At 33.0% G+C, this 19,837-nt stretch overlaps 1 protein-coding gene across 5 annotated transcripts in view; it reads right to left on the bottom strand.

Moving 5' to 3' along the window:
- Positions 1-19,583, bottom strand: part of LOC134687313 (transient receptor potential cation channel subfamily M member 8-like) — an 87,695-nt gene extending 68,112 nt beyond the window's left edge. For 2 of the 5 annotated variants that reach the window (XM_063547497.1, XM_063547498.1), the window contains exons 1-7: positions 19,441-19,583; positions 10,317-10,511; positions 6,527-6,838; positions 4,195-4,377; positions 3,493-3,714; positions 2,668-2,875; positions 1,823-1,837 (exon numbers count right to left, since the gene is read on the bottom strand). In XM_063547497.1, coding sequence (XP_063403567.1) covers positions 1,823-1,837; positions 2,668-2,875; positions 3,493-3,714; positions 4,195-4,377; positions 6,527-6,838; positions 10,317-10,511; positions 19,441-19,494 — 1,189 coding nt within the window. In that variant the 5' untranslated portion in view covers positions 19,495-19,583. Of the gene's footprint in view, positions 1-1,822; positions 1,838-2,667; positions 2,876-3,492; positions 3,715-4,194; positions 4,378-6,526; positions 6,839-10,316; positions 10,512-11,557; positions 11,657-19,440 lie in introns of all 5 variants that reach the window. The other 3 variants (XM_063547500.1, XM_063547501.1, XM_063547499.1) reach the window with 2 other exon arrangements.
- Between the last annotated feature and the right edge of the window lie 254 nt (positions 19,584-19,837).

Raw genomic sequence — 19,837 nt, 5'->3', positions numbered from 1 at the left:
ATTTTTTAAACTAGATACCCCAATGATGATTGTGGCTAAGTTTCAATTAATTTGGCCCAGTAGTTTCAGAGGAGAAGATTTTTCTAAAAGATTACTAAGATTTACGAAAAATGGTTAAAAATTGACTATAAAGGGCCATAACTCCTGATTTGGTCATGTTGACTTATTTGTAGATCTTACTTTGCTGAACATTATTGCTGTTTACAGTTTATCTCTATCTATAATAATATTCAAGATAATAACCAAAAACAGTAAAATTTCCTTAAAATTACCAATTCAGGGGCAGCAACCTAACAACAGAATGTCCCATTCATCTGAAAATTTCAGGGCAGATAGATCTTAACCTGATAAACAATTTAACCCCATGTCAGATTGCTCTAAATGCTTTGGTTTTTGAGTTATAAGCCCAAAACTGCATTTTACCCCTATGTTCTATTTTTAGCCATGGCGGCCATCTTGGTTGATTGGCCGGGTCACCGGACACAATTTTTAAACTAGATACCCTAATGATGATAGTGGCCAAGTTTGGTTAAATTTGGCCCAGTAGTTTCAGAGGAGAAGATTTTTGTAAAAGTTAACGCCGGATGCAGGACGACGACGGACGACGGACGCAAAGTGATGAGAAAAGCTCACTTGGCCCTTTGGGCCAGGTGAGCTAAAAAAGTTGTAATACTGTGCAATATAGGTAGTTAAACTTGAGGTCAACTAAAACTAGTTTCTGTTAATTAAAGTGTATCAGAAATTATAGAACCAATATATGCATAAATATAATCTAAACTAAGGAACCCTACATCCCTAATGCATGCAAATGAACAAAACTTAGTTTTCTGTGCATGTTTTTTAACATCAATTGAGTACTGGTACAAACCCTAAACTTAAAAAGTTATTTTCTTCTGCACTTGCAATGGTATTGCAGAATTTATTACAAGTGGTGTCTTGGTTAAGGATAATACATAGAAAAAAGCTATCAGCAATTAAGAAAACAGGGGGACAAAAATTATACAGCAGTACAACTGTTAAGATTTATGGTTTTCTGTTAAAAGTAAATCTAAGCACAAATGTTTTATAGTAAAACTTAGTAATTCCAATATATATAAAACAACTTCACCCTTTTTGCTTAATTTAAAGTATCAAATGGCCACAACCTATTATATGATTCCCTTAATAAGCAACAAATTTTTCCTAAAAAATGGGGGATGGGGCCTGGGCACCCGGGGTTCCCTGAAATCTGCCTCTGTACTGTCAATATTTTTGTCGAAAAAGCCTATTGTCCCTTTTCTCTCAAATTGATTTTAACGTTATTTTACACATGAAATAATATATGGGATTTGATCTGTCAAGAAGAGAGATAATGCACAATGTCATATAAACTTTTTTTTTTAACGTTGCCTTGTAATCAATGATTAAAGATTATCAATGGTTTTTCAAGCTTGAGAATGTTTCTCAGCTATATATCATCTCAGGGCAGACTCATTTGATGAAATTTTAGCCCAGTAACTCCATCTCATTTTATGAACAATTGATTATCCATATTACACTAACCAATCATATCTTACAAGTGAGAGGTTTAGCTAGCTATAAAACCAGATTTGATCCATCATTTTCTTCATAGAACTTTATTAGGGAAAATACTTGTCATCAAATTTTATTATTAGTACACCCTGTATATTATCAAAACATAATGTTAATTTTTATTTGTATGTTACCGACACCTAAAAATTAAATGAAATTACTGAAAAAAAGACTACAGTATCACCCAGTGGTATATATATTTTTTTAGTAAGAAAATTACACCATTTCTATAACAAGTCAATGTACTTACTCATGGACCTAGCGTCTGGAATGAATTTTCAGAATAATCTTTACTGGTATATTTTTGTTAAAGGGTCAAAGTAAATACATAGTCAAAATTTTATGAAAATTAAACGAGCCAAATTATTTTAGTGAAAGTGTTGGGTACCACCTTAAGATGTCTCTTAATACAGGTTAAAATGTAACTAAAAGGAGTCATGTCCGTACATATTTCAGCCTGTGTACAACAAGTAACTTTAAAAATTTGTGCCACTTTAATTATTGGTATCATACAATAATCACTTTCCTTTTGTTACTTCATATATTTTCTCTAGCTACTTAAAAATTTATAAGGCTGTTCAATAAAACAGATTTTTAAGCATCAAATGGATAGCAGTTGTCCTTTCTTACAAGATATATTTTCCAAATTTTAACATAAAATTTATGTAACATCCTCAAAGTATTGGTAAAACATTCTAGAAAGTTTTACATCTCTAGGTTGAAAACTATACAAGATGATTACATGAAATGGTTACCCTTCATTGACTATTTTGCTAAAAGTTAATCCAAGTGTAACCATTTTGAAAATCTGAAAAATTTACCAACCATGTACAATTTATGAGAGAAGAATTGCACAACTTCAAAATATACACAGTTTTCTAGAAAATGTTGTATTTTGAAAGTTGTAGGAAGAGTTTATTACAACTTCGGCTTTTCCTCATCTGTTTCCCCTTTCCAACCGCCTGCATGCAATTCACAATAGCATCTGACAGCTTTATTGACAATTGTGGAAATCTTACCAAAAAGAGGTTTAGTTAAGTGCCATGTCAGAACGTAACTTTATACAGAAATAAATTTTATATCAGAATATCATACCAAAACTTAAAAGCCGTTTATAACGTCTAGGTCTTCCAAGCTGACATTGTAACTGCCTCTCAAAATTAAAGCGGAATTCAACGTATTGCACCTTTTCTTTATCATCTGGCGTCTCAGTTTCTACCACGATAAAATGGGTGTGGTCAGGATTGAGTTCATATATGTCTTTCTTAAATTTACATCCTTCGTTGGTTACATTGATACAATCCTGAAATATAAAACAGAGCAATCTGGTCATGCCTTATGTTTTCTTCAATATAATGCATTACTGGGGATTTTTTATTATTCATTAGATACCATTTTTTGTGGATTTCATTTTGAAACAACTTTTTAGCTGGTCTACAGGCCTGTTGCATGGTAAAACTTCTGAACCAATCCAATATACACTCATTTTCAAGATCCCAGTCTAAATTCCCTCTTCTTGCTCAGGCAGCCTCTTTGAAGGAGCTACTTATCTTATCAATGTATTGTTAATTTAATCTCTTCCTGAAAAAGCATGTACGGTAGTATTTATAACTTAACAAACCAATCTATCCAAAAATTGATCACTACAAGGAGACCAACCAGCCAGTTGTGAACTGATAAAAGCACAAACGATTTAGGGGAAAATAGTGTAAATATAGTTTTTCAAAACGAAAAATGATAAAATATTTAAAAATTCACAATCTGATACACATAAAGGATTTTGAAAAAGGGGGTGCCATAACTAGACAAAGTTTGGAGTGGAAATGGTAGAAACTATAAATGTATTTCCATAAAGGAGGAGGGGCAAGATACCCTCTCCCCCCCTAATTCTACCTCTGATAATAAAGTGTCTTCACTTACAGAACCATCCAGTAGATGTTGATAAGAAATTTTATGTTTTGGCATGACACCTATCATAGTCAGTTTGTGGAACTTTTTTACCGCATCAGGTCTGAGCTGACTCAAATTATATCTACTGTTAGCTCTCAGAATATTCTCCTCTTTTACAGCCTCGCCGATCATACTTGAGACTCCATCATCATTTCCATTTGTAATTACCCACATTTCTGTTCTATTGGCTGCCTAAAAAAGTCATGTAAAAGGGGAAACTAAATTTTCATAATGATATCAGTATAATAAAAAGAAATATACATTATCATAGGCGTAAACACTTGAAGCTATGCAGTATTTATTTTTGAGTATAATTATCATACTTTAACACAGAATTTGACTTATCAAAATGATGGACTTGCTGTTCAAGTACAAATTTTGTACTCCTGAGTATTTCATAGTTTGCCGGTTATACTCAATTCAAAACTTTGCATCAATTAAATTTTCCTACTTCTTTTTTAAATATAGCTGAAAATCTCCATTACAGTTAGTACAAACTTTGCTCGTTGTTGAAGGCTGTACAGTGACCTATAGTTGTTAATTTCTGTGTCGTTTAGTCTCGAGTGGAGAGTTGTCTCATTGGCAATCATACCACATCTTTTTTTTTAAATATAAAGAACCATGTTATTCATCTACAATGTTAAATTGCCTCCTCTATTTTTTACTCTTTACCCTTATGATTCCTTTCTTAAATTGGTCCTTCATTCGAGGATTCTTCCAAACTTTGAAATGATGTACACCTGAGATGATGGATAAAACAATCTTAGGACTTCTCATGTTCCAAAACTTATCCATGAAAAACGTCAGATCATATGGAGCAGAGTCCCATGGAACACAAACGTAATGCTTCTTTAACTGTAAAGTAAAAAAATATCAGTGAAATTGATATAATTGGCATAATGGCCTGTTGTATAAATTGATAAATGATGGTGTTGGTGTGAAATTTTATACTTCTTTGAAAAATATGTATAGTTTATCCCAGTCTGCACTGAAGATTGGCAATGAACACTCTTTGTTTTTTCCAATAATTAGAGGTGTAAGACAAGGGGACAGTTTAAGTCCTACTTTGTTTAATTGTTATATAAATAATTTACATTCAATTTTTGATGTAAATTGTAACCCTCCAGTTCTTGATACTTCAAGTATCCAAACTCTCAGCTATGCAGATGATTTAGTGTTACTGTCCGAGACACACCAGGGGCTTCAAAACGCATTAGATAAACTAAATAAATATTGCACTAAATGGCAGTTGAGTGTTAATACAAACAAGACTAAAATCCTAGTTTTCAGAATATTTATAAACAATCCCCACCCCTCTTGTTTAATAATAAATTTTTGACTGAAGTTAAGGACTTTAAATTTCTAGGGAATATTATTAACTATAGGGGAAATTTTACAAAAACTACTGAAGAGCTGTCTAAAAAAGGCATTAAAGTTTTATTTTTATTGAGAAAATATATGTCCAATTTTAATTTTGTTCCCACTAATTTGTCATGTAAATTATTTGATACTCTTATAAGACCTTTTTTGACATACAACTCTGAGATTTGGTTTATGTATAATTTTCAGTCAGCTTATAGGGCATCTAATAGAGCTGCAGTAAATAATACATTTTGTGATACTCTTGCATTAGCAGAAAAATATCCCTTTGAGAAGGTTCATTCTAAATTTTGTAAAGCAGTATAAGGACTGAAAAAGACAGTCACTAACATAGGTGCTAGATCAGAATTAGGTAGATTTACTGTGAACTCCTATATAAAAACTCAAACACTCATGTATTTTTATAGAATAAATTGTAATGATATTAATCCCCTGGTTAAAGAATCTCTACAAACAAACATAAATTTACATTCAGAAGGAATTTATTCTTGGTACTCTTTTGCAGATAAAATTTTTAAAGAAATGAAAATAAACCCAGAAAATTACTTTAATAATAATGTACCTTTTAAACAATCAAAAAACATGTTAAAATGTAATATAAAAAAGTGTGTTTCAGAGAAATATGAAAAAAATACTTTAATTAAACTTTCAAAAATGGATTCCTCATCCAAACTTTGTCTTTATGGGAAATTAAAAAATAATTGTCAGTCTGAGGAATATTTAAATTGCAATAATTTTATACATATGAAGTTACTCTCAAAATTTAGACTAAGTGATCATTCCCTAGGCATTGAATTAGGAAGGTACAGAAACATTCCAAGAGCACAAAGATTATGTAAAAAATGTGAAGTCCTAGATGATGAATATCATTTCTTTTTGTATTGTGACATTAACATATCTTTGCGTTCTAATCTTTTTGCTCATATATATCTAAAAGACTATGTACCATTATTTCAGCATCTTGATGCATTCAATAAACTTAAACACATTCTAAACCCCATCCCTGAACTTGTTTGTCATATTGGAGTCTTCATTAAACAGTCTTTAGAACTGAGGGAGTCAAGACCCGTGTCAGGCAAGGTAATGATGGTGTTTTTTACATACATTTATAATTGAACTCTAATGTTCTATTATTCCATATATTGTATTGTATTATTTTGTATTTCATTGTATTACATTGTATTTCATTGTATTGCATTGTATAGTTTAACATTATTGTTTCATTGTATTGTTTGACCCTCATGGGTGTAATTTTGCAATAAAGATATATATATTAATAATGTTAAACTACTGCATCTGAGTACAACACGATAATTCTCCACTCGAGATAGTAGTTAAATTAAAAAAAATAAAAATTTACATCATAATTAAATTTTAATTTACCTATGAAGAACTGAGATGATACAAACCACCCATTGATTAAAAATGCGAATCAACTCAAAAGACAGATTAATGGTTAAAATCCTTATTAGTGGACAACTGAAGTCTGAAATAATTCTTTTGGTTCAAACAAAAAAAAGTTTTAGACTTTTTCAAGAAAGATATGATCTATTAACTTCAAGATTTGTAAAAAATTTGTAACCATTCAAAAACTTTTAATCAATTTCTGAATTCATTTTTTTACCTCAACACCCTCCTCTCGTTTTCCGGCAAATCTGATATTACCACATGGGAATGGTGTATTCTGGTAAGTAGCACTATCTTGTGTGTCGACAGAAATTTCCCCCATAGATTTAACAGTTCTTTGAACATCATCGTAATGGTCTGGCAAGAAAAATGATGACCTTGAGGACGAGTTCGATAATTTCCCATCATGCTTGTCTTCCTCGGCAAAATGTATTGAGCTGACATTGCCGGTATGTTGCGATGAAGAATGAGAGTTATGAGACGACTGTCTTCCATGTACAACGCTTGTTTGACGTTGATTAAACAATTGCTGAAAAATAGAAAAATGTATGAAAAATTAACTGAAAACAAAAAGTGTTTGGGTGAATTTACTTGTTCAATAGACTTTTTTCATAATACCGACTTTTGACTCCAGGTTATAATATTTTCAACAGGTTATGGTACCTCATCTATGTTCTGACTTCCTGGTACTGGTTCAAGTAAGAGCAACAAAAAGAAGTAAAATCAAACCTAAATTCTGTGCACTTTCGGAGGAAAGTTAACTGTTTTACAATTATTTTGTCGTACATGTACAAGGAAAACATAAAACAGTTTATTTCCTTTTTAAATGTATCAATTAAAAGCTTGATTTACTTCTTTACATTGCTCTTGGTTGGATGAATACAAGGTTGTTCAACCAGAGAGAAGGTTACCTGCTGAAAAAATATATAAACTCCTAAGTCAAGTCGATGATTATAAAACAAGAGTCTATGCGGGAACTTCTGTCTTCTGTCTCCTTATAGTTTAGGCTCCCGGGAATTTGAATTGTTCACATTACAAAAATGTTATTTTCTTGTTTTGTCTTGCTAACCCCTTTTTAAAAATAACAAAATGAAAATAAAACAAGGAAAAGTATTCATTTCTAAGAAACCATGACCAGCTCCCAATATCCATTTTCCATGTTCATAAAAAAGTGAAATATTGATAAAAAGCTTAATTAAAAATGTTCATCTAATGAACACAAGTTCTAAATCTCAAGATGACGTCACAAAAAAACTAACCTAGACCAAAATTTAACATAAAACAAGTTATCAAATTTTTATGTGCAGTGAACCCTATAATCTGGAAAACCCATAATTTGGCATTGGTATCAAAAAGTTATTTGGATATATTTTTCTATTGATAATTTTTGCCAAAAATTAAACCCACAGAAGTAGACAAAATTTGTCATCGAAGAGCACGATCTATGAGTAATTAACTGACTATTTAGATCATGTTGTCTTACTTTCTTCTCTCTATCACTTGGTCAGTTTTGCTCTTTAAAGTTTCATTCTATCTGTTATAGTTTTCAAGATTTAAATACATGTCAATAAATGCACCAAAAATATGGGCAAAATTCAGCATTGCAAAGCAATGGCTTCTATTAGTATTAAATAAAGAATTAACTGATGATTTTAGCTTTCAACCTTTTGTGTTGATACTGTCTTGCTAATAATTTTCACTGTTTTGACTGTTTACTTGTAGATTTTTTTGGCTGATCATTTTAGCTGTCAAGTTTCTCTTTGTCTGCTTTACTTTAATGAAATAAATGTCCTTAAAGGGCAGTTACAGCTATAGGGTATAGGGAGTGAACTGACAACTTGTCTTATTTGTAGATTACATTTTCTGTTCAAGGTTTCTATCTTCATATTCAGGGATATTCATTTCTGTATTTTTTAAATTTTCTATAACACTTTACTTCTTTTTTTTCTAATTTTTCACCCAATTTTTATCTATTTTCTGTATTTGATCACCACTTTTTTTGGTATCATTTTCTTGTCCCATTTTTTCTGGTCCTTACTTACTGGTCCTTCCTTTTCTTCCATAACCCCACAAAAAACATCCTATATAATAGTTTAAACAAGAAAAATTAAAAATGCAAACATGTGTTATACAAGAGGCTCCAAAGAGCCTGGATCGCTTACCTGGTTAAAAATAAGCCATTTGGATATTTATCGTATATTCCTTCATTGCAAAAGAGGGACAAAAGATACCAAAGGGACAGTCAAACTCATAAATCTAAAATAAACTGACAACGCCATGGCTAAAAATAAAAAAGACAAACAGACAAACAATAGTACACATGACGCAACATAGAAAACTAAAGAACCTGAATCCGTTGCAATATATATATATGTATATATATATATACAAGATAAACCAACTCTCAAGGACAATAACTTTTATAAGCAGTCAAAACACAATTTCTGCTAAGGTGATTTCTTTATAAATCTTACTTTGCTCAACACTTTTGCATAGTACAATTTCTTTCTACCTGTTATAGTTTCTGCAAAAAGCACAATGAATAGGTAAAATGTGTCTTTCAAGGGCAATATATCCACTAAGAGACAAATGTGTCCATAGAACACTGATGAGTGATGACCCACTTGCACTATTGATTTCTATATTCAGTGGACCGTGAAATTGGGGTCAAAACTTTAGTTTTGTATTAAAATAAGAAAAATCGCTTCATAGGGAACATGTGTACTAAGTTTCGAGTTGATTGGACTTCAAACTTGACCAAAAACTTAAACCTGAATGACAAAAAAATTTAAGCTGAAGCAGGAAATATGAATGAACAGATAAACGAAAGGACACACAGACCAAAGCTATAATGTCCCTACTCCCTGGGTGGGCAAAAAAACTGCATGTTCTATTTTTATTAACAGCAGCCAAGTTTGGTTATCAATTAAATTACAGGGTCATAACTTTAAAGTAGATACACTAGGAGACATCAATTAAAAGGTTTGTAACATTTGGACAAACAGAGGAGATTATTTTTTTTTCCAATTTCTACAACGACAAACACCAAGTGATGGCAAAAAGTCACATGGATATTTAGTCCAGGTGATTTTATAAATGTAGGTCAAATAAAAATTCAATCTAATGATTATATAAAGTGAAAGATTATAGCTGAAAAGGAAAAAAAAAAGTCATTTCAGGGCAAAAACTTCTTTAAATATTATTATTTCTAAATCAAATTATAAATATAATGGATTGATTATTTTGAATTGCATATTGTATACCATTGATACTGTGGATTCATTCATTTTCGTAGGTACCAATTTTCATGGACTCGAAATCTTGCATTTTTGTGGATATTTCATTTCTTGGTTTTGCTAAAGTCTGCATAGCAGCCTATGTAAATCTTTATTCGTTCAACATTTGATTTCATGGTTCACTTAATCTACAAAACCCACGAAAATTGGTATCCTACAAATTATGCTGAATCCACAGTAATTGACTGTTGAAATGTGTCAAAGTCTCAAATTCGTCAGACCAAAAAAAAATTATATGTCTGTTTAAGGTAACATACTTAAAAATAAAATAGGATAGGTAGGTCCGTACTTCCATTTTAATTTATTATTTCATTTTTTGTGACATTATTTTGAGTCATGCGGTTTCGTCTTGTCGAGGTCTGAGTTAAACATTAACCTGTATTTTAAATGATTGGATTATTTCCTTTTGTTAATAGTTGGAAAAAAAATGGCGGCAAATGTTTATTTCATCACGAGTCACGGTTTTCCTTAAGACAGCTGTCATATTCCCAATTGTGAACATTGGGCTGTATCAGGTAATTGATTTATATTATTGGAAACACTATTTTCACTTTTGACATGGATTCAGTTTATTTTTCACTTTACGATGGAAATATAAAAATGACTTAGGGTTGGCGGTCAAAAGTAGGGTAGGTCAGGTAACCGTAAACAGACATATATTTTTTTATTGCCTCATTTAAATTAGACAAAAAGCCCAATAATATAAAACACCTGTAATGCTGCAACATGCGGACTTGTGACATTACTATCTATAGACGGACTTGATGCTCCAGATATAGAATGTGGATTTCTAACACTTGAGAAGGTCTGCAGTGAAGGGCTAGTCCCAGAATTACTAGACGGCGATCCAATCAACGGAGTGTTGGGAGTACTGGGTAATAACTCAAATTCTTCATCTTTCTCATTCTGAAACAAAAGAATGATATATATATATGCAAATTTAAATCACAAAAATACTGAACTGAGAGGAAAATTCAAAAAGGAAGGTCCCTTATCAAGTGGCAAAATCAAAATCTCAGACACATCAAATGAATGGATAACAACTGTCATATTCCTAACTTGGTACAGGCATTTTTTTTATTTGAAAAATGGTGGATTAAACCAGGTTTTATAGCTAGCTAAACCTATTACTTATTTGACAGTCACATCAAATTCCATCATAATGACAATGATGTGTAAACAAAACAAACAAACGTATCAAGTAAAAATGTCGAAATAGGGATACAGTCAGCATTGTGTAATAATCTCTCAAAGGGGCTGGATTTAAATATATTGAATTTCTTGATAATCTTATCAGGGTTCTAACTAAGATTTTTTTGGATTGCAGGAACTCGTAATTTTTTGCAATGGTGAGTCCAACAGTGTGAAATGTCAAAGATTTCTTGCTATGTATATATATTATTTATTATTTCAGTACAGTCTCCATTACAAAATACAGCAAGGAAATATGATATCAAATTAAAATTACTTTGTTATAAAATGATGATAGTTGTGCTCATTTGACAAACATTTTACAGTTTTACTAACTTTATGCATCTTTGGACTCACTAGTTAGAGTATGACTATCAATATTCAAATATAACTGACTTACCTGTACTTACAACTTAAATATAAATAGTTATACAATTTATATTTATTATATTCTATATTATGCATAACTTCTTGTCTTGTCTTAAATCTGTACATGTGTTATTCAATTCTGTTGAGCAGTTTTTAAGGAGTTTTGGATTAAAGAAACTCAGAGAAAGTAGAGATGTATAAGTCCATGTTGTAATTTTAGAATTAAAAAAATCACCAGTATTTCAAAATTTGAAATAGCATGTGCATAATTTTACTTCTTGTTGAAGATTCTGTGCAAGTTTGGTTGAATTCTGTCAAGAAGTTAAAAAAAAAATCTGACATCGACAAAGCAAAGTACATTCACCACAAGACAAAAGAAGTGACCATTATACTTTTTTGAAATGATGAGTCCCAGCTTGTTCTGACCAGTCCATAGTCCAGTTCTTCAAATAGTTGTAATAGGAACGGTCTTAATTATCTACCTGTTTGTCCTGGAATGGAATTTGAAGGATATTTTATAAAACTAGATTTATAGTCAGGTTAATATAGTACATGTATATATATGTATATCTCACTTCCTATAGATTTATGGCGATATCATTGATTAAAGACTACACACGGTGACTATATATATTTGATATACAGTGTCTTAAAAAAGTATGGGGTTAGGATTGGCTAAGGACATGTGGTGACTACATATATTTGATGTCTATTCTAGGATGTCCTAAAAAAAGTATGGAGTTAGTTACCATATAACTTTTGAAGGTTAGTTACCATGTGGGGTTAGTTAGTAAGTTACCATATAGGGTTAGTTACCATATGAGGTTAGTAAGGATTTATACTTCCCTTTCAAAACAAAAAAGAATCTGAAATCTGAAAGAGTTCCACAGATGAAGAAATTGTAATGAATGATTGAAATAAATTCATAAATTCAAATAAGATCTTGGGTTTTCTGTAAAGAAACTTAAAAATAGATTAGCAAGAAACAAAAGGTTTGACTTACAAATCCATGGTTTTTCTATTCTATTTATACCAACTGTCTTATTCACATGAACACAATCAAATCTATTCTTGCAACAGTCCTTATATCGACTTTCTTGCTAGCTAAATCGCTAAATTTAGATATGCATGCATGTCAACTGCAATGCTGTGACAATGACCAATAACAATCATGTACTGCTCAACAGTAAAGCTCCAGATCAATCATAGTCAAAAACTTTGTCATCTCAAGAAACAAGTAAGTCCAACATCTCTACATTGATATTAAACAAACAGTCTAAGAAATCATTTGTAAAATATAACAAATTAGTACTTATGTATTTGTGAAGTCTGCTACTTTAATATATACTTATACCCTATATGAAACATTTCCAGGGGCACCTACACCAAAATACCTGTGTGGAACATGTAAACATGCAGTCACATGGAAAACTGAAGCTGTTAGCTATGACAGCTGTGGACAGTTGTACCACATGAATCAGTCTTCAGGCTGAGTGGCAGCTCTGGCTTGTAAAATTGCTCTTGGGCCTGTCAAAATCATATCTACAGCCAACAGAATCTAACTGAAAATTTTCAAAAATTTAGCTCCAGGCCTGTAGATTTAACAGTTCATCACGAAGACTGCATCAATACACCTTATTGCTATTTGTCCGCCATTACTGAAGATCACACAGGTTCCCTTTAAAATTTGAAGTCATAAAATGAAATATTTGACGCCACAATGGACTGTGATCGGTGAAGTCACTTAAAAGTTGCAACAAGGAAGAATGTACTGTACTTTTCTTGTATCTTTTTCATAAATACTTTTTGATTGTTGTTTGCGTCAAAAGTGCAAGAGGCCGGATCAGTGGTGATTAGCGATAAGGTGTATTGGCCAACAAATAAATCACTCCATGTACAAAATATGAGGACATAGTAACATCTTTTGGGAATGTATCAACTGTGGTATTTTAATTTTTATAACTTTAAAAGTGTCTGTTTGCGATGAGCCAACGTACTGAGTGAGTCATCAATGTGCTAATGGATCATTGTACAATGTAGATGTAGATCTATGTAGATGACCTCACAATGCTTATACATGTTCATCATACTATAAATACAGATTATATTACAGCCCATTCCCTTTTACATCACAAGAATGTAATCTTCAAAATGTTGATGGTATTCTGTAACTAAAGAAGATTCTAATATGACGTGCTTCAGACTCAGAGATATACATAATAATGGATGTTACAATATACCTCCCACGTAAATCCACATGTATTTGAACCTACATTGCAAACACTTTGCCAAATTTATTGTATTACTAATTTTAATTAAACAAAAAAAATTACAAAACTTTTATTCTTATTCAGCATACCTGCCAACTTTTGAAAATGCCCATGGGGGTTTTATCGCGCGACAACAATTTCAAAGTTTAAAATTCTTTGCGACGACTATTTTGCGCGTGCTGTTTTGTAGTCTAGAAAAAGTGTCATATTTGCATGATTTGTAAGATGAGCTTACATCCCTTTTTTTTTTTAAAGTTTATTTGAATGATTCTAGTTATTATATCAGCAGAAAATATGAACATGTAGCTGTAAGACCAGGAATTATTTTCATGTGTAAGGATACTAAATAGTTGTTGACTTTTCCAATCTAAAATTATACACAAAGAAGGACCTTTATCAGGTTGGGAACAACACATAGGGATCCCCCCTCAATGTTAGACATTAAAAACCACTTTTAAAGTACAAATGAGCACACATTCATATGCATATTACATGTACATTTTGTATTTGAAGAAACTTTTCCCAAAGAACTATTCATCTTATGACCTATCTGGTATTATATGGTCAACACATGTCCAAGAATTTTGATATGTTCTTGGCCTTATATCTTCTTTATTATTCAAAATAATAGGACTCTTCATTTAGAAAAGCTGTTCCAAATATAATGTCAGAATTTAAAGTTAATAAATCTACATTTTTCTATTTTATTTTTTTACAACAGTGACCCCTTGACTAAGGGTATTCCCTCATTTAAGGGGTTCCTCATGTTGATGTGGGTGTGGGGGTCCATGTGAAAAATAATGAATAGTACATTATACTTTAAATGATTGAATACATAAATGAAATTATGTAACAGCAAGTGTATATGTAATGTCAATAAATTAGTGAATAAACTACTATTTATTATATTCATGGTAGTACTGCATCATTGAAGTTTGTCAATCAGCCATGTTTTTATTCTTATTCTGTGTAAGAACCTCCTTGCTGTTGAAAAATCATTTGCCATGTTCACGTTTTTACATCAACAAACAGTGGAATACAACACAAGTTCAATATCTAGCATGTTAAAACAATCTTGAGAGAAAACGTTTTTGATTGGCTGATTAATTTGATCATGAGAAACACACAATTTGATTGGCTGAACACGATTTTCCTCCATTAGACACAGTTCAAAATCGGGAACAACAATATTTTTCGTGTAGATTTTCACCAAATCGTGTTTTAGAGGGTTTTTCAGGAACACGATCGTGCAATCGTGACTAAGGGTCAAAATCGTGTAGTACACGCCTAAATCGTGAAAGTTGGCAGGTATGATTCAGATGCATAATAAAAAGATGATTAATGTATTGCAACTAGTTTTGTTTATTTCCTAAATATAGTAACACTGTATATTTTGTGCAATGTCAATTTCATCATGGAACACTTTCTCTACAATGAGGGGTTCATTAAGGGATGCAAACAAGCTTGATATTTATGTTACGATTTAAAAAAAAATATCAATATACTAATTTAAGTTGCAGTATAAAAACAAAATGGTGTTAGTGGTGTTTGTTCCACAGGGTAATGTTATGCGTCTAGTGCGGTAGATCTATTTATATGGTTCTTATCGCCGCTGGCTAGCATATTTTATGTGAAAAGAAAGCCGAGTGCGTAAGTCTTTCCTGCCAGTATACAGCCTCTACATTACCAAGACTCCAGCAGTATCCTCCTCGTTGGTAACACTGGTAACTGACATCTTTCGAAGTCAGGCTGAACTGCTTGGGGATCTCGGAGCAGCAAGGGCCCTAGAGATGCAGTGTGTAGGCCCATCGATGTGTGGACATGCCCTTGCACTCATCAACCTTGCTCCAGCTATGGGTAAATAGTTGGCTAGATAGGGAGTCATAAGCCCAGTAAGGCAACCTATCTAAGTGAGACAACTCTAACAAAACCGGACAGATCATGATTCGTAAGCCTTGGTTTGGCAACTGATCTAGAGGACTGGAACCTTAACACGAAATCCACTGGCCCTCCAGGTTGGAGGTTGAGCACAAGACCAACTATCTCGTCTCATAAAAAAAATGCAGTTACGGAAACAAGGACAAGAAAAAATTTAACTCATCTCGTATTAAGATCAGAGTACCAGCAGACATCTGCAAGTATGAATGATGTCAGTGAAAGCCTAATGGAAGCTGACAACATGAAAAGTATTTTGAGCACGAGAACAAAACTAAAAATTGGATGTTGGAACGTAAGAACAATGTATGAAACAGGAAAACAAGCGCAAGTCATCAGAGAAATGAGAGCATACAAACTCCACCTGCTAGGTATAAGTGAATGTCGATGGACTGGATGTGGTAAAAAATCTACAAGTACAGGTGAAACAATTGTGTATTCTGGTAGAAAAGACGAAAAACATCAAGCAGGAGTAGCAATTATAATGAGCAGAAACGTAACAAAGGCCATGATAGAGTATGCCCCTGTAAACGAAAGAATAATAAGAGCTCGCTTCCAAGCAAGGCAGGGAAAACTAACCATCATTCAATGCTATGCTCCAACAAATGAAGCAGAGGATGATGTGAAAACTGATTTCTATCTAGCTCTACAATCTGAGATAGAAAAAGTACCAAAACATGATGTTACAATAGTGATGGGTGATTTGAACGCCAAAGTTGGAAATGATAACACCGGGAATGAAAGAGTAATGGGAAAATATGGGTGTGGCAAGATCAATGACAATGGAGAACGTTTAGTGGACTTATGTGGTGCTAATAACTTAGTAATAGGGGGTACTATCTTCCCTCATAGAGATATACATAAGCTGACATGGACTTCTCCAAATGGTAGAGACAAAAACCAAATAGACCATATTATCATCAATGGAAAGTGGAAAAGATCGCTGCAAGATGTACGCGTTATGAGGGGTGCAGATGTTGCTAGTGACCACCATCTAGTAATTGCAAACATCAAACTGAAACTTAAAAAGTTGTCTACTGATGTAAACGTGTCAAGGAAATTTGATGTTGGTAAATTACAAGATCCAAAAATCCAGCAAGAGTTTAAACTGGAAATAAAGAACAGATTTCAGCTATTAGACAACCTAGCAACTGACAACACAATCACAATATCAGTCAATGATGAATGGCAGCACATACATGAAATCTACACTCAAGCCAGTAAAAAGGTACTAGGATTCAAAAGACAAGTACACAAAGAATGGATAACACCTGAAACTTGGAATTTGATAGATGAAAGGAAAGAAGTGAACAACAAAATTTGCCAAACACGTTCTGAGAGAATTAAGGAAAAGCTAAGAACAAAGTATACAGAATGCAACAAGAAGGTAAAAACAGCAACAAGAAAGAACAAGAGAGATTTTATGGAAGACCTAGCAAAAGAAGCAGAAAGAGCAGCTTCAAATCAGAGAATGGGACAGATTTACCAAGTAACTAAACAACTAAGTGGTAAAAATGCCAAGATAAATATGCCTATTAAAGACAAAAACAACAATATGCTAACAACAGAACGAGACCAATATCTGAGATGGAAGGAACATTTTCAAGAGGTTCTTAATCGAAAAGATCCAGATAATATAGCAATTATTCCTGAGGCATCATTAGACCTTGAAATAGATACTGATCCACCTTCAAAACAAGAAATACAGAAAGCCATTAAAAGCTTGAAAAACAAAAAGGCACCTGGCATGGACCAACTGAATGCAGAACTTTTTAAGATAGATCCAGTTCTGGCAGCGGATACTTTACATTCAGTATTCCAGAAAATATGGGAACAAGCTATTATCCCTAACAGTTGGTCTGAAGGCAACATCATTACAATACCAAAATCAGGAGACCTAACTAACTGCAACAACTGGAGAGGAATCACCTTACTATCCATTCCAAGTAAGGTCTTCTGCATAATTTTGATTTCAAGAATAACAGAGGCTGTGGATAAGAAACTACGACAAGAACAAGCTGGTTTCAGAAAAGGTAGAGGCTGCATCGACCACATATTTGTCCTACATAACATCTTGGAACAGTGTCATGAGTGGCAGAGGAAACTACTGGTAAATTTTGTAGACTTTGAGAAAGCGTTTGACAGCTTACACCGGGAAAGTCTTTGGGAAATTCTGAGAAACTATGGTATACCAAGTAAGATAGTGCAACTCATCAAGCAGTTCTATACAAATTTCTCATGTACCATCAACTCTGAAGCTGACTCTACTTTCCTCGTAAAATCTGGAGTAAGACAGGGATGTGTTATGTCATCTGTGCTGTTTATAATTGCTATTGACTGGGTAATGAGAACAACCCTAGCAGAAAGAAACACCGGACTGAGATGGACACTTTGTACTACGCTTGAGGACACAGACTATGCTGATGATTTAGCTCTTTTATCCCATACCGAAGACCATATGCAGGAGAAGACCAAAAAGCTAGAAGAAACAGCTAAAATGATTGGACTTAAGATCAATGCCAAAAAGACAAAGCTAATGTACCTCAATACAGAGAAACATCCTGCCATATTTGTAGAAGGGAAACAGCTTGAAACAGTAGAGTCATTTAATTACCTAGGCAGTTGTATAACAACAGAAGGTGGTGCTGAGAGAGACATAAAGATCAGAATAGGAAAAGCTAGATCTGCATTCATTAGATTAGGCAACATCTGGAAAACAACAGCCTTTTCAAAGAAGACCAAGCTCAGACTATATAACAGCTGTGTACTCTCAGTACTTCTATATGGCTCAGAGTGCTGGAGAATGACTGACAAAGACATCAATAAACTATCCAGCTTCCATAACACATGTCTACGAAAGATAATGAAAATATTCTGGCCAGACAAAATCTCCAACAAAGACCTTCATGAGATGACGAATACCAAAGACATGGAGACTTTGCTCATACAAAAAAGATGGAGGTGGCTTGGTCATGTTATACGCAAACCATCTGATGACATGACCAAGGTAGCCCTTAGATGGACACCTGAGGGGAAGAGAAAGAGAGGCCGACCTAAAACAACATGGAGACGCACTGTAGAAAATGAGCTAAAGGAAAGAGGATATACCTGGGGTACAGTTGAAAGAACAGCAAACAACAGAGAAGAGTGGAGGAAACTTGTCCTTGCCCTATGTGCCACTAGGCATAGCAAGGACTAAGTAAGTAAGTAAGTATAAAAACAATTAATATTTAGTCAATATCACAAAAATAAAAACTTTTTTGTAACCAACGAAGTTCGTATAATATTGTATTAAAATGGAATTCTGGGGTTTTCTATTCTATTGCCTTTGATTCAGCGAGTCAACATGGCAGCTCCTTCTTTACGGAATGTCAATTTTGGATTTGACGGTAGCTTACGAGAAAACATGTAAATTAAAAATCGGAAATATTGGGTTTGAGAATTAAACATATTTTTTCTAGCGGTTATTAACAAAATAATTAATGCAAGTTAAAGATGTATGAGAATATTTGAGCTTTATCTAACAAGGAGTAAAAAAGGACAGCTCCACACTCGGCATACCAACCCTCGCTTCAGTATTTAAATTAACTAATTTGTCCTATTAGAATCGAAATAATTCATGGAAGCCATAGATTTGTTGTAAATTTACACATGGCCTGGGCCGTGATATTCGTTAATTTTATCCCTCGCTAACGCTCAGGATAAAATTCGAATATCACGGCCCAGGCCATGTGTAAATTTCCCACAAATCTATGGCTTCCATGAATTATTTCTTAAATAACATTACAGTTGATTATTCAATTCATTGACTGGCATATAAGTTATAACTTTTGGAGTCAGGTACAAATAAAAACAAAGGGCAGTTTATCTAAGTTTACTATTCTATTATTGTATGATTAAGAGCAAGAAAATGTTAAAGAATACTCACTTAAATCAACACAAAACTAAACAAAAAACTTATATAAAAAAAACATAGAATTAATTCAGAGTCCATTCGCTATGGACCGATACAACAGAAAAACAACTCTGTATTCCAACTATTCTGCAATAATTTCAGGTACATAAACTACCTCAAACGAATGTGACACGTGCAGTTTCAAGTTTCTCTTTCTCCTTTCATCCATTTCATCTCTTTATTTCTGTATTTCTTTGATCATTGTGGCCTGCAGACGACTTGTAATTTCGACTGGTAACATTGTCTTTATAGATCGAAAACCAGTCGGTCTGACTAGTTAGCGACAAGATGGATTTGAGCGACAAGAAGCGTTGAGATATAAATAGGCACTGGCTACGGTTACATGGGAATGTAACAATAATAAAAATATTATTGTTACATTGGACACTAATTGCCTGAATGCAAAGCTGGGTAAGGAACCGATTTATTACGAATGTAACAATAATTATTGAGGCTACGGTTACATTGCGTTATTGTTACATGAAAACAGCAATATACGCTGGATTTATTAA

The sequence above is a fragment of the Mytilus trossulus genome, chromosome 10 (genome assembly GCF_036588685.1).
Source record: "Mytilus trossulus isolate FHL-02 chromosome 10, PNRI_Mtr1.1.1.hap1, whole genome shotgun sequence".
Taxonomy (NCBI): Eukaryota; Metazoa; Mollusca; class Bivalvia; order Mytilida; family Mytilidae; genus Mytilus; species Mytilus trossulus.
This window is presented reverse-complemented; position numbering and strand designations above follow the sequence as displayed.